At 44.7% G+C, this 12,500-nt stretch overlaps 1 protein-coding gene across 1 annotated transcript in view; it reads left to right on the forward strand.

Moving 5' to 3' along the window:
- Positions 1-12,500, forward strand: part of LOC145404633 (limbic system-associated membrane protein-like) — a 246,638-nt gene that overhangs the window by 116,053 nt on the left and 118,085 nt on the right. The window contains exon 2 of the mRNA XM_080276154.1: positions 3,604-3,794. Within this exon, the coding sequence (XP_080132280.1) occupies positions 3,604-3,794 (191 nt within the window). The remainder of the gene's footprint in view (positions 1-3,603; positions 3,795-12,500) is intronic.

Genomic DNA, 12,500 nt, shown 5'->3' on the forward strand with positions numbered 1-12,500 from the left:
ACACACACACACACACACACCAAAAATACCCTCTCACCCTAAATTACGGAAACACCTAAGAAACTTTCCGTCCGCACCCTACGAACTCCCTCACGCTCGTCCGAACTTTACAATCCCTCTAACCCACTCCGTAAAAAGTCTATCAGTAAAAAGTCCATCCGTAAAAAAGTCCATCCGTAAAAAAAGTCCGTCCGTAAAAAAGTAGGTCCGTAAAAAAGTCCGTCAGTAGAAAAAAAGTGTCCGTAAAAATGTCCGTCCGAAAAAAGTCCTTCCGTAAAAAAAGTCCTTCCGAAAAAAAGTCCGTCCGTAAAAATGTCCGTCCGTAAAAAATTCCATCCGTAAAAAGGTCTATCCGTAAAAAAGTCCGTCCGTAAGAAAACCCGTCCGTAAAAAAGTCCGTCCGAAAAGTGTCCGTAGAAAAATCCGTCCGTAAAATGCCCGTAAAAAAATCCGCCGGTAAAGTGTCCGTTAAAAAATCCGTCCGTAAAGACTGTCCATAAAAAAATTCGTCCATAAAGTGATCGTTACAAAATCCGTCCGTAAACTCTGTCCGTTAAAAAATCCGTCCGTAAAAGATCCACCCATAAATATTCCGTCCGTAAAAAGGACATCCGTAAAGAAAATGAATGTCCTTAATTTAGGGTGTGTGTAAATTGGAGTGAAAATTATCAGGTATGAGGAAACAAATTTGTCTCCTGTTTTCGGAAATCAATTGGGAGGGTTTGGTGGGTAAATGGAAGGGTGATGGGGAGACGAGAGGGAGAGTGGGGAGAGGAGAGGGAGGGAAGAAGAGAGGGGCGAGGAGGATAAAGGAAGAGTGTGGATAGACTACGGGAACGAGGATTGTGGGAGGAAGGGAATGAGTGATGAGTGGGGAGTAGAGAGGAAGGGAAGAGGGGAGTGGGGAGAAGAGAGGGAGGGAAAAGGCGAGTGGGGAGAAGAAAGGAAGGCAAAGGGAGAGTGGGGAGTGGAGAGTGAGTGACAGGAGTGTGTGAGAAAGAAGGGAAGAAGAGTGGAGAGGAGAAAGGGAGGAAGCGAAAAGTGAAAAGGAAAATTGATAGGCAGGTAAGGAAAAGACAGTAGGTGGGAAGAAAGTGAGAGAAAAGGGGGTGGGAAGGGGAGAGGAGGAGAAAGGGCTAGGTCAATGGGGGAGAGAAAAGACATAGCGAAAAAGAAAAGAAGGTTAGGAGGGAAAAGGTGGGGAGGAAAAGGACCGAGAAGAAAGGAAGAGAATATGTGGATGAGACGAAAAGGAAATTAAAGATGAAATTGGGAGAAGGAGGAGAAAGGGAGTGTGTGAAAAGAGAAAAGGGAGGGAGGGAGAGAGTAGGAGAAAGGAGGAGGACAAGGAAAAGGGTAAAGTGAGGGAAGGAAGAAGAATGAAGATTGGGAGGGTCTGTGAAGAAACTATAAAAGGACTGGGTAAGAGAGAGGAAGGAGGAGAGGGAGAAGGCGAAAAGAGAAGAGAAAATGGAAATTGATGGGTCTGTCGGGAAGGGAAAGTGAAGAGGTGTGTGTGTGTGTGTGTGTGTGTGTGTGTGTGTGTGTGTGTGTGTGTGTGTGTGTGTGTGTGTGTGTGTGTGTGTGTGTGTGTGTGTGTGTGTGTGTGTGTGTGTGTTTATATGTTAGTGTATGCTTATATCACCATCAGACAGTTCACACAAGACTAATTCAGAATCCCTAGGCATTTTATTTCTCTTTTCAGCTCGTCTCTTTGCAACTTATTAATAGAGATACAAGCTGCATTTAACACAAATACCCTCCTACAATGCCGTGACCCATTCATAGGGTCAATAGGGTGAGTGATGGGGTGAATGGGGGTGAAACGAGGCTAATGGAATGAAGGGAAGGAGGAGGCTGCAGGCTTAATGGAGTTAAACGGAATGAGAGAGATTAGCAGAGAGGAGAGGATAGGAGAGGGATGTGGAAGAGAAGGAGCAAAATGAGAGAGAGGAAGAGAAAGTGGAAAAGGAGGAGGAGGAGGAGGAGGAGCAACATGAGAAAGAGAGGAAGAGATGCAAAACGAGAACGAGAGGAAGAGGAGAAAGAGGACGAGGAGCGAAGAGATATCAGAAGAAACAAAAAGAAGAGCTGATTCAATATATTAAGAAAGAGAGAAGAAGGAAAAGGAAGAAAAGAACAGGGAAGAGTACATAAAAAACAATAAGGCGAAAGCAGATTCTTCCAACAAGAAAAACAATAAATAAGAGCATGACAACGGACATGTACAGACTCTTGGACAATTTTCTTTTTTTCCTTTATTACCCCACAAATTCCAATATTGTACTTTTTATCAGACATCCCCTTACCTATGCCATGCCACAGGCTCGAACCCTATACTACATCCCCTCCTGTGAGCTGTCTAAACTTTTCTTCTCTCTCTCTCTCTCTCTCTCATACTGTGATCCTCTATCTCTGCTGTTTTCTGAAATACATTTTGGAGAGAGAGAGAGAGAGAGAGAGAGAGAGAGAGAGAGAGAGAGAGAGAGAGAGAGAGAGAGAGAGAGAGAGAGAGAGAGACTGAGTAGAGCTAATTAAAATGATCACTTAAAACGAAGAAAATTAGAGACGTTAAGAAAGGAGGCCAGAGAGTAAATTAAAGAAAATTAAAGAAAAAAGCAGGAAGCCCAGGTTGAACGTATGTCTCAATTAACCTCTTTCTCTGGAATTCCGTTCCTGGAATTTCTTTAGAGTTACCCGTATCTCTTATTAAAGCTAGCATCCCATTTTCTGACTTGTATTTTACCTTTTTCTATATTCAGTTTCAACACTTCTTCTGCTTTGATTATGTTCTCTCTCTCTCTCTCTCTCTCTCTCTCTCTCTATCCTGCAACATCCTTCTTGTGGAATTTAAAGTTATCTCTATCCATTTTATCCTTGTTTTCCATCTTTTTGCTTCCCTGTTTTCTATATCAGATTTTAACACAATTTTCTTTCAGGATTCCATTAGTTCCTCAGTCTTTTGTATAACTTCTTAAAGACAATGATATTTTATTCCTACTATTTCCATACGATTTTTTTTTATTACAGGAAATTTTTAGCCAGAGTTAATGGAGCTTACAACAATCCCCCCTCATTTCGAAAATTTGCGATTAAGCAGAAAAATATGTAAATCGTCTGAAATGGAAAGAATAATAATAAAAAAAAAAGCAACTTGATTCGCATGGTATATTTCAATTCCCATCCATGGATAATTTATGACTTTTCATTTAATTTTACAGTTCATCTTCAATATATTCTCTCTCTCACTCTCTCTTTCCATCACACCCACACCACCTCGCTTTTCCCCCCTCCAAATCCCTCACTGATTTTCCTAGCGCCATTCTTACCACTCCCTCTCAATTTATCTCTCCCACTCACTGTCTCTCTCCCTCTCCATCTCTTTCACTCCTTGTTTCTCTCGCCCTCAATCTCACTCCCATTCACTCCTCTTTCTTGCGGCCTCTGCAACCCACACAGTCAGACTCACTCTCTCTCTCTCTCTCTCTCTCTCTCTCTCTCTCTCTCTCTCACACACACACACACACACACACACACAACCTCCATATTCTCTTCCACTGTCATAATCTGTTTCAGTATCACTCTCTTCCTCCCACCCAACAGGCGTGTGTGTGGCCGGCGTGGGCGGGCATAGGGTCCAGCGCAACATCATCCACGGGCAGGAGGCCGAGGGCGCCTTCTTTCACCACCCCGACACCCCCTACTTTGACTACCAGGAGTCAGGCAATGTGACCGCTAGACTAGGCACCACTGCCGTACTCAACTGCAGGGTCAAGAGCATCGGCAATAAGACGGTAAGCGGCTGCGTCTGTCTATCTGCCTGTATCTGTCTGTTACTGTCTGTCTATCTATCTCTGTAGTCATTTGCGAGTTACAGTTGTCAAGAGGAAATGCTGGTAAAAAAAATAACGTTGGCAGGACAGGTACCATACCCGTCCTTCATTGCAGGGTAGTATCAGCAATACCACGGAAGGAGATTATATATATATATATATATATATATATATATATATCGTCCTTCATTGCAGGGTAGTATCAGCAATACCACGGAAGGATATTATATATATATATATATATATATATATATATATATATATATATATATATATATATATATATATATATATATAGTATATACAAACTAACCGAAGGTGTACGTGGTATCCAAATTTGCAGAGACTTCACCGTGAAGATATGTATGCAAACAAACCGAAGGTGTACGTGGTATCCATATTTGCAGAGACTTCACTTCAATATGGATACCACGTACGCCTTCGGTTAGTTTGCATACATATCTTCACGGTGAAGTGAAGTCTCAGCAAATATATCTATCTATCTATCTTTCTATCTATCTATCTATCTATATATATATATATATATATATATATATATATATATATATATATATTTGTGAGAACAACGTAGGCTATCATAAATGGAAGCAAGGAGGAAGAACTGAGCTTTCGGAAGAGAGACGGCTTTTTCTGTACTAACACATGGTGATATGAAGGAAGAAACGAATTTAGTATGAGAGATTTTATCTCATACTTCTCTTCGAGTTAAGCTGTAAAAAAAAAAATCCTCACACACACACACACACACACACACACACACACACACACACACACACACACACACACACACACACACACATACACACACACACACACACACACAAGTTCGCGCTACACGAAATGGAGCCATGAACAATAACCGAACCCACTAAAACTCACATTGTATATGAAGTAAAAAAAATACGTGTCACAGACGTGCCATTTCAAACGAATTGGTGCAAGAACGAGGCACGGTTTTCCGATATCATAACAGGAGTGCAAGGTGTCACAAGAGGACGAAAACAGAAAAATAAAATGGACTCATAACATTAACAGAGGAAGGTACTGACACAGAAATAAAAAAGTAGGAGAGAACTAGAATTGTTTTTCCTGGAACTGCTCTCACTTTTTCTCAGTCTATACTCATATTCGAGATAAAAGATTGACCGGAAAGGATGAAGAGTATAAAAAGTACTGAAGTGCCGGTACTGCTCCTGTGCAACGTGAAGGTACTCTCGGTAATGGGATGGGATGGGATGGGATGGGGTGCGATGGGATGGGATGGGATGTTCCTGTTACACTTAGGATCGCCTACACTGCCAGGTAATACACGTACAATTCCCACGAAGTTCTGAAACACATTTGGCGATACACTAGAAGGGATTCTGGATATTCAGTAACAGCGCAGAATCAGACCGTAGACTTAAATGACTGGCCATGTGAGACCGTAAAAGTACTCGTCTGGAGGGAAAACAAAAATTACATCAGTCAGTCTTAAATTTTAGTGGTGATGGCGGAGGTATGCCCTTTCTGAGTGCTTTCTAATCCTGCTATTGACGGACGATTTTATTTACTTAAGATGCCTCCACAGCTTCTAAACCTCTTCAATACCAAACGTCTTCTTAGGCTGAGAGAGAGAGAGAGAGAGAGAGAGAGAGAGAGAGAGAGAGAGAGAGAGAGAGAGAGAGAGAGAGAGAGAGAGAGAGAGAGAGAGAGAGAGAGAGAATCGAAAATATGTCCGTATTTTGCCCCAAAACATAAATAAAAATAAATGAATAAATACAGTTAGGGAACTATTACTTTTCCTAAGATTTCGTAAGCACGTGAAACAAACTATCCTTGACACTTCATAATGTTTCCTCAGTTTAATTACTCATCACTCAAAGCTAAAGGGACAACTAATTCCACCACTGCTTCACTATAGATCGTCTGTGTAAAACTGTTCTCATCTTTATTTTCTATACTCATTTTCGAGTTAAAGGTGGCCAATATAGAAAATAAAAAATAAATCCGGAAACTTTACATAAACGCATGAATACATCTGATACCGTTTCAGTCATGCTGTAAAATTCTCCATTAATTTTATTCATCCATTTTAGAGATAAGAGGGACACGAATTAAAAATAAAAATAGAGAAATCGTTGCCAAACGAAACTGAAAATATCTGCAGGCATGAAAAATAAGAAGGCCCTTGATATCGCTGCAGAAGCTCGTTGTAAAAGCGTTCTGATGTTATTTTTCTATAATCATTTTCGAGCTAAAAGGGGGTGTTGCGAATGTAAGATAATTGAGTGGGGTGGATTTCTGTTGACCTGTTCATGGTGGGAACAACTCTAGTGGTTTATTTCCAGCTATGCCAGACGATTTTATTCAGCTGAGAGTGAGCAGGCTATAAAAGCAATCTATCAATATTTACTACAGCGATTTTATATTAACCTGGCCTCGATTATCATTCTTTTGAAACTTATTTTACACAGCTCAATGGCAGAAAGACAATGTTACTGCTCCACATCCTATTCAAAGCAACTCTTCGTGACTGATACCATATTCTAGTGGCAATCTATTGTTACGATGATACTGATTTTCATACTATTGACAGCACTTCTCCGTGACTAGCACAATAATCTAGCTAAACCACTGTTACAACTCGATATTCAGAATGAACATGTGGAAATTTTAAGCCAAGTCAAAGTGAAAAGAGTATAGCAGCAACAAGACAGGCAAAAAAATAAATAAGTAAATGAGGACGCAGCGGAGAAGCTCGCTGTGAAATTATTCTGAGTGGACTGTGTATCATTTTTATTCATTTCTCTTATCTGCCTCACTTCATCCGGCGCCTCTGATAGCGTGTTTCCCCCCCCCCTCTCTCTCTCTCTCGCTCTCCTCCTTCTTACCCCTCTTTTCCCGACACTCTTTTCTTTCTTCCTTCCCTCCTCCCTTTCACTCCCTTCCCTCACCCTCTTGTCTCTTACCCATTTTCCCCCTCCCTTCCCTTCTCTCTTCTGCGCGCTCTCTCTATGCCTGAAATACCACAGCCTTCCCCCCCCCCTCACTCTCTCTCTCTCTCTCTCTCTCTCTCACTTCCTCATTTCTCTGCTTCCCTTCTCCCTCATTTCTTCCATCCCTCTCTCACACACCCCATTTTGTTCTCCCCTCCTCCTCATTTTCTTCCTTCTCCTTCTCTCCCTTTCTTCTTTTCTCCTCTCTCTCTCTCTCTCTCTCTCTCTCTCTCTCTCTGTATACTCCTCCACATTTCCTCCCCTTCCCTTCCCCTCTTTCTCTCTCCCCTTCCCTCCCCTCCCCTCCCCTCGTCTGTTTCCGCTCTGATACGCATGCAGCTCTATGACTCCCCTCTCTCTCTTCCCTCACTTCTCTTTTCCCTTCCATTCTCTCCCTCTTTCCTTTATTTCCCCTCATTTCTCCACTTTCTCCCTTCACCGCTACCTTCTTCTCTCCCTCCCTCTCCTTCCCTTCCACTACCCCTCCTTTCCTTTCCCCTCTTGTCTCCTAACCCCCCTTTCCCTCTTCTCTCCTCCTTACCTCTTCCTCCCTCATTTTTCCTTCCTTCTTCCCCTCTTCTACTACCCTCCATTTCCCCTCCCTCTTTTCACTCACTATCCTTTCCTTCTCTATTCCACTCGCTTTCCTTCCCCTCCCTCATCCACCGTTCTGCCCTCTCTCTTTTTCTTTCTCCTCCCTCATCTTTCCTTCTCCTCTCCCTCTCTCTTTCCTTCTACTCTCCTATCCTTCCTTTTCCCCCCTCTTTCTTTCTCCTCCCTCATCTTTCCTTCCCCCTCTCTCTCTCTCTCTCTCTCTCTCTCTTCCTTCTACTTTCTGCTCCCCTCCCCTCCCCTCCGCTCCCTCCCTCCCTCTCCCCTCGTCTGCCACCGGCCTGATATGCGTGTAATTCCATTTTTCTCAACCATTCATTTTTGCCATTTTCTTCTGATAGCCTCATTTTTCACTCAATGTCCTCGGTATAGATTGGAGACGCGAAATTATTTTAGTGCCCCTCTCTCTCTCTCTCTCTCTCTCTCTCTCTCTCTCTCTCTCTCTCTCTCTCTCTCTCTCTCTCTCTAATGGGAAGAGTGTGTGAACGAAAAATTTTAGGTTCCCCTTCTCATGTCACAAAATTACGTCTGTGTTCATTTCTTCATTACAGTCGGCCTATACGTTCTCTCTCTCTCTCTCTCTCTCTCTGTCTCTCTCTCTCTCTCTCTCTCTTTCTTTAATTGAGACTCTAGTATTATTATGCGCAGCTCTATGTCGACTTATTGCGCTGTCTAGGCAGTTCTTCCGGCTCAGTGGCAATTATTCCCCCCCCCTCTCTCTCTCATCTATACCAAATCTACGAAACAATGCACCTACCTAATGGCTCAGCCTCACGGTCTGTCTGTCTGTCTGTCTGTCTTTCGATCTGACTGTCTGTTCATTTGTCTCTCTGTCTAACTCAATTTTTCACAAGGGTGCGGGAGGGAAGTTAATCTATAAAATGCTGATCTATGTCTATTTTCGTTATGACCTAACTGCTGATGAGGAAACAAGGGAAGGTAGGAGGAAAGGTGATGGGATAGGTGATGAGGGGGTGGAGTTGTAGAGAGAGGGTTGAAGAGTAAGAGGGGAGGGTTAGGGTGGGGTGAGAGGGAGTGGAGAGGTAAGTAGGGGTTGCATGGAGTGGAATGGGGGGTAGGGAGGACATGGGGGGTTGGAGATGAGGGGGAACTGAGAGGTGTTCATGTAAAGGTGGAGGGTTATGGAGAGGTAGAGGGAGTGGAGAGGTAGGTAGGGGTGGTATGGAGTGGAATGGGGGGTAGGGAGGACATGGGGGTTGGAGGTGAGGGGGGATTGGGAGGGGTTCGAGTTAAGGTGGAGGGTTAGGGAGGGGTAGAGGGAAAGGAAAGGTAGGAAGGGATGGGGTGGGGGTGGAATGGGGGGAGGTAGGAAGGACATGGGGGTTGGAGGTGAGAGGTGACTGGGAGGGGCTCGAGTTAAGGTGGAGGGTCAGGGAGGGGTAGAGGGAGTGGAAAGGTAGGTAGGTGTGGGGTCGGGGTGGAATGGGGGGTAGGCAAGGCATGGGGGGTGGGGGGGATGGAGATCTAAAGGGAATAACTAGATTAAAACCCATCTGTTGATTGTCTTCCCAGGAGACTTTGTGTGGTTTCAGAGTCTATTACATTCTGAGATCGAGGTGAAATTGCTCCTACAGTATTCATGCAATTAAATTCTGTATTATACCGTCAACATCCTTTTAACCTTACAGTCGCTCTATAACGCAAATAACACACTCATATCAAACCAATCCATTCCACATTCTGTAACTTGAGGGAGTCACAAGTTAATGGGACAAATATAATTCCTTAGTTATTTTCGGTAGGTCATATACAACAATCTCTTCATGTTTTTTTTACTTAATTTGTTTTTCACTCTTCTGTGTCATCCTCTGCAAAAGAAAAAAGTAAAAAAAATGCTGGAGGTGGGGGGCTTCATTTTACCCTCCCCCGGCTACGGACACGCCTTGTTTTTCCTTCCAAAGAGTCGACTCCATTAAGCAAGAGGCCAACGAGTTAACTCAGACGTGCAGGTGCATGATTAAAAACGGCATTGTGTATTAATAACGCTTAAACTTTGCCTACGTAAGATAGAGGTAAATGATCAACAATTCATTTTCTTTTCTTATAGGTACAACTTATGAAGACTGAAAATTTTAAAAGTACAATAGTGTCAAATTTTCAACAAGTTTTATAATTCCTGAAAGGTGCTGTTTCGTGCTAATATCCTGTACCCAGGTTTGTCGGAGGGTATGGAGGGCCGGGGAGAGCCATTCCGTTCGCCTTCCTGGTACCTTTAGAGCCCTATCTATTAATATAAAGGCCGAATCACCTAGTAAGGAGGAAAAGGGCTGCGTGGTTTGTACATTCATGCAACACAGTAACACTAAGATTGTACCTTCATTTTTCTCTGCCTTATATTTGCATCTATTTCCTTATTTTCTTTGCTCTCTCTCTCTCTCTCTCTCTCTCTCTCTCTCTCTCTCTCTCCATTTTAACCAGCTCTCCTCATTCTCTCTCCTTCGTTACCAGTGCTTTCAGCTTTCAGTCTCTCCACTCTCATTCTCGCAGCCTTTCATCATTTCTCATCTTCCCTTATCTCTGCCTGCCTGTCCGTCTGTCTGTATGTCTGTCTTAAATCCCTTTACTTCTCTCTCTCTCTCTCTCTCTCCCTCTCTCTCTCTCTCTCTGCCTGGCCCCAATCAATAGAGGACCGATGGCGTGACATGCATAGTGCAGGGTAGGATAGCGTAGGGCAGGGCAGGGGAGGGCAGGATGTGGAGTAGTAGGGTAGGGTAGGGTAGGGTAGGGTAGGGTAGGGTAGGGTAGGGTAGCGTAGGGTAGGGTAGGGTAGGGATGGACAAACTAAGGTAGGGTAGGGTAGGGCAAGGATGGACAAACTAAGGTAGGGTAGGGTAGGGTGGGGGTGGACAAAATAAGGCGGGGTAGGGTAGGGTAGGGTTGGGGTGGACAAAATAAGGCAGGGTAGGACAGGGTACTAGGGTAGGACAAGGTAAGGCAGGGTAGGATAGGGTACTAGGGTAGGACAAGGTAAGGCAGGGTAGGATAGGGTACTAGGGTAGGACAAGGTAAGGCAGGGTAGGATAGGGTACTAGGGTAGGACAAGGTAAGGCAGGGTAGCATAGGGTACTAGGGTAGGACAAGGTAAGGCAGGGTAGGATAGGGTAGGGCAGGGCAGGGCAGGCAAGGCAAGGCAAGGCAAGGCAAGGCAAGGCAGGGCAGGGCAGGGAAGGGCAGGGCAGGATAAGGCAGGGTAGCATAAGGCAGGGTAGGATAGGGTAGGGAAGGGCCTACAAGGGGAGTCTAACGTAACTGCTCTCATTGTTCAACAGTCACACACAGCCATCGATCCGGGTAGGGTCACGGGGGGGAGGGGGTTGTAGGTAAGGCACGTACACGCACACTCACACACGCAAACACACACAATAATACACGCACGCATCTCTCTCTCTCTCTCCCTCCCTCTGATTCTAATCCCCCCTCCCATTCTCTCTCGAAAAATTCTTTACAAGTTCGGAGACACACTCACACACACACACACACACACACACACACACACACACACACACACACACACACACACACACACACACACACACTTGCTAATCCTATTTTCTAGTGTAGTAAATGGAGTGAGTCGGCAAACAGAAGCAGGAACAGTGAAATGGCCCATAAATCCATTCGCCCATCAACCCGGACTTCCCTCTCGCAAACGCACTCAATCACGCACTCAGTCACGCTCTCTATCTCAATCACGCACTCCCTCTCACGCGTGTTCGATCAGGCGCTCTCACACGCATTCGAGCACGCATTCCCTCGCTCACATGCACCCAGTCACACTCACACACACACACACACACACACACACACACATACATCCACAAGCACTCACTCCATTCCACATGCATTCACTCACGCACTCACGCACACGCACCCAGTCACTCACTCCCTCTCCACAAGCATTCACTCACGCACGCACACGCACTCACACGCCCTCAACCATGCACTCTATTAACAACATTTTATTTTCATTTCACAGTTCAGTGAATTATGCAAATGACTTCATTATACCACATACTGATATTGTGATTAATTATAACGGTACACACACTCACACACACACACACACACACACACACACACACACACACACACACACGCTCGAAACTCGCACTCAATCACACGCAAAGCCATACAGTTTTTGACAGACATGCATTCGTAGACATAAAACGCACTCAAATATGCATCTGGACAGTCTCTTCAACTCTCACACCCAATCTCACACGCAAAACGAAGTCTCTCTCTCTCTCTCTCTCTCTCATCTGATCCGTGCAACATGGGCGATTACCAGCTCGCCAATAGCGGCGAATTGTCCCTTATGAACATCTCGCTCTTCCTTCCATTAAACTTTCGCACGCAAACGCAACTGCACACACACACACACACACACACACACACACACACACACACACACACACACACACACACACACACACACACACACACACACACACCTATTAAACACACATTTTTTCACCAGTCTATATTAACTGTAACGCTCATCGTCACAATCAACCCTCCCCTCCTCTCTCTCCCTCTCTCTCTCTCTCTCTCTCTCTCTCTCACACACACACACACACACACACACACACACACACACACAGGAATTTTTCTACGATACTCACTTTACACCAATCCTGAAAATCACGCCCCCTCCCCCCCCCTCTCTCTCTCTCTCTCACTAGGGCGATTACAGCCTTGCCAATACCTGCTGATTGTCCCTCCTCCAAATCCCTCCATTCCTTCCGTCGCCCCGGCACCAATCGCTTACGGGAAATTGAAAAATCTGGCTTGCTTGGGTTCCAGGAGGAGGGAGGGAGGGAAAGAGGGAGGAAAGAAAGGCTTGAGGGAGGGGAGGAGGGAGCGCGGGAGGGAGAGACGATGGAAGGAAGAGGATGAATTAGGGAAAGTTTGGAAATAAAGGATAAAAGGAGGAAAGAAGGGAGGAAGGAGGGAATGGCTGAAGGAAGGAAGGAAGGAAGGAAAATGAAGGAAGGAAGAAACGAGAGATACGGCCTGAACAAGGAAGGAAGGAAGA

This window comes from Coenobita brevimanus, chromosome 64, assembly GCF_032717465.1.
Source record: "Coenobita brevimanus isolate Jiangsu-jjx chromosome 64, ASM3271746v2, whole genome shotgun sequence".
In the NCBI taxonomy this organism is placed as follows: domain Eukaryota; kingdom Metazoa; phylum Arthropoda; class Malacostraca; order Decapoda; family Coenobitidae; genus Coenobita; species Coenobita brevimanus.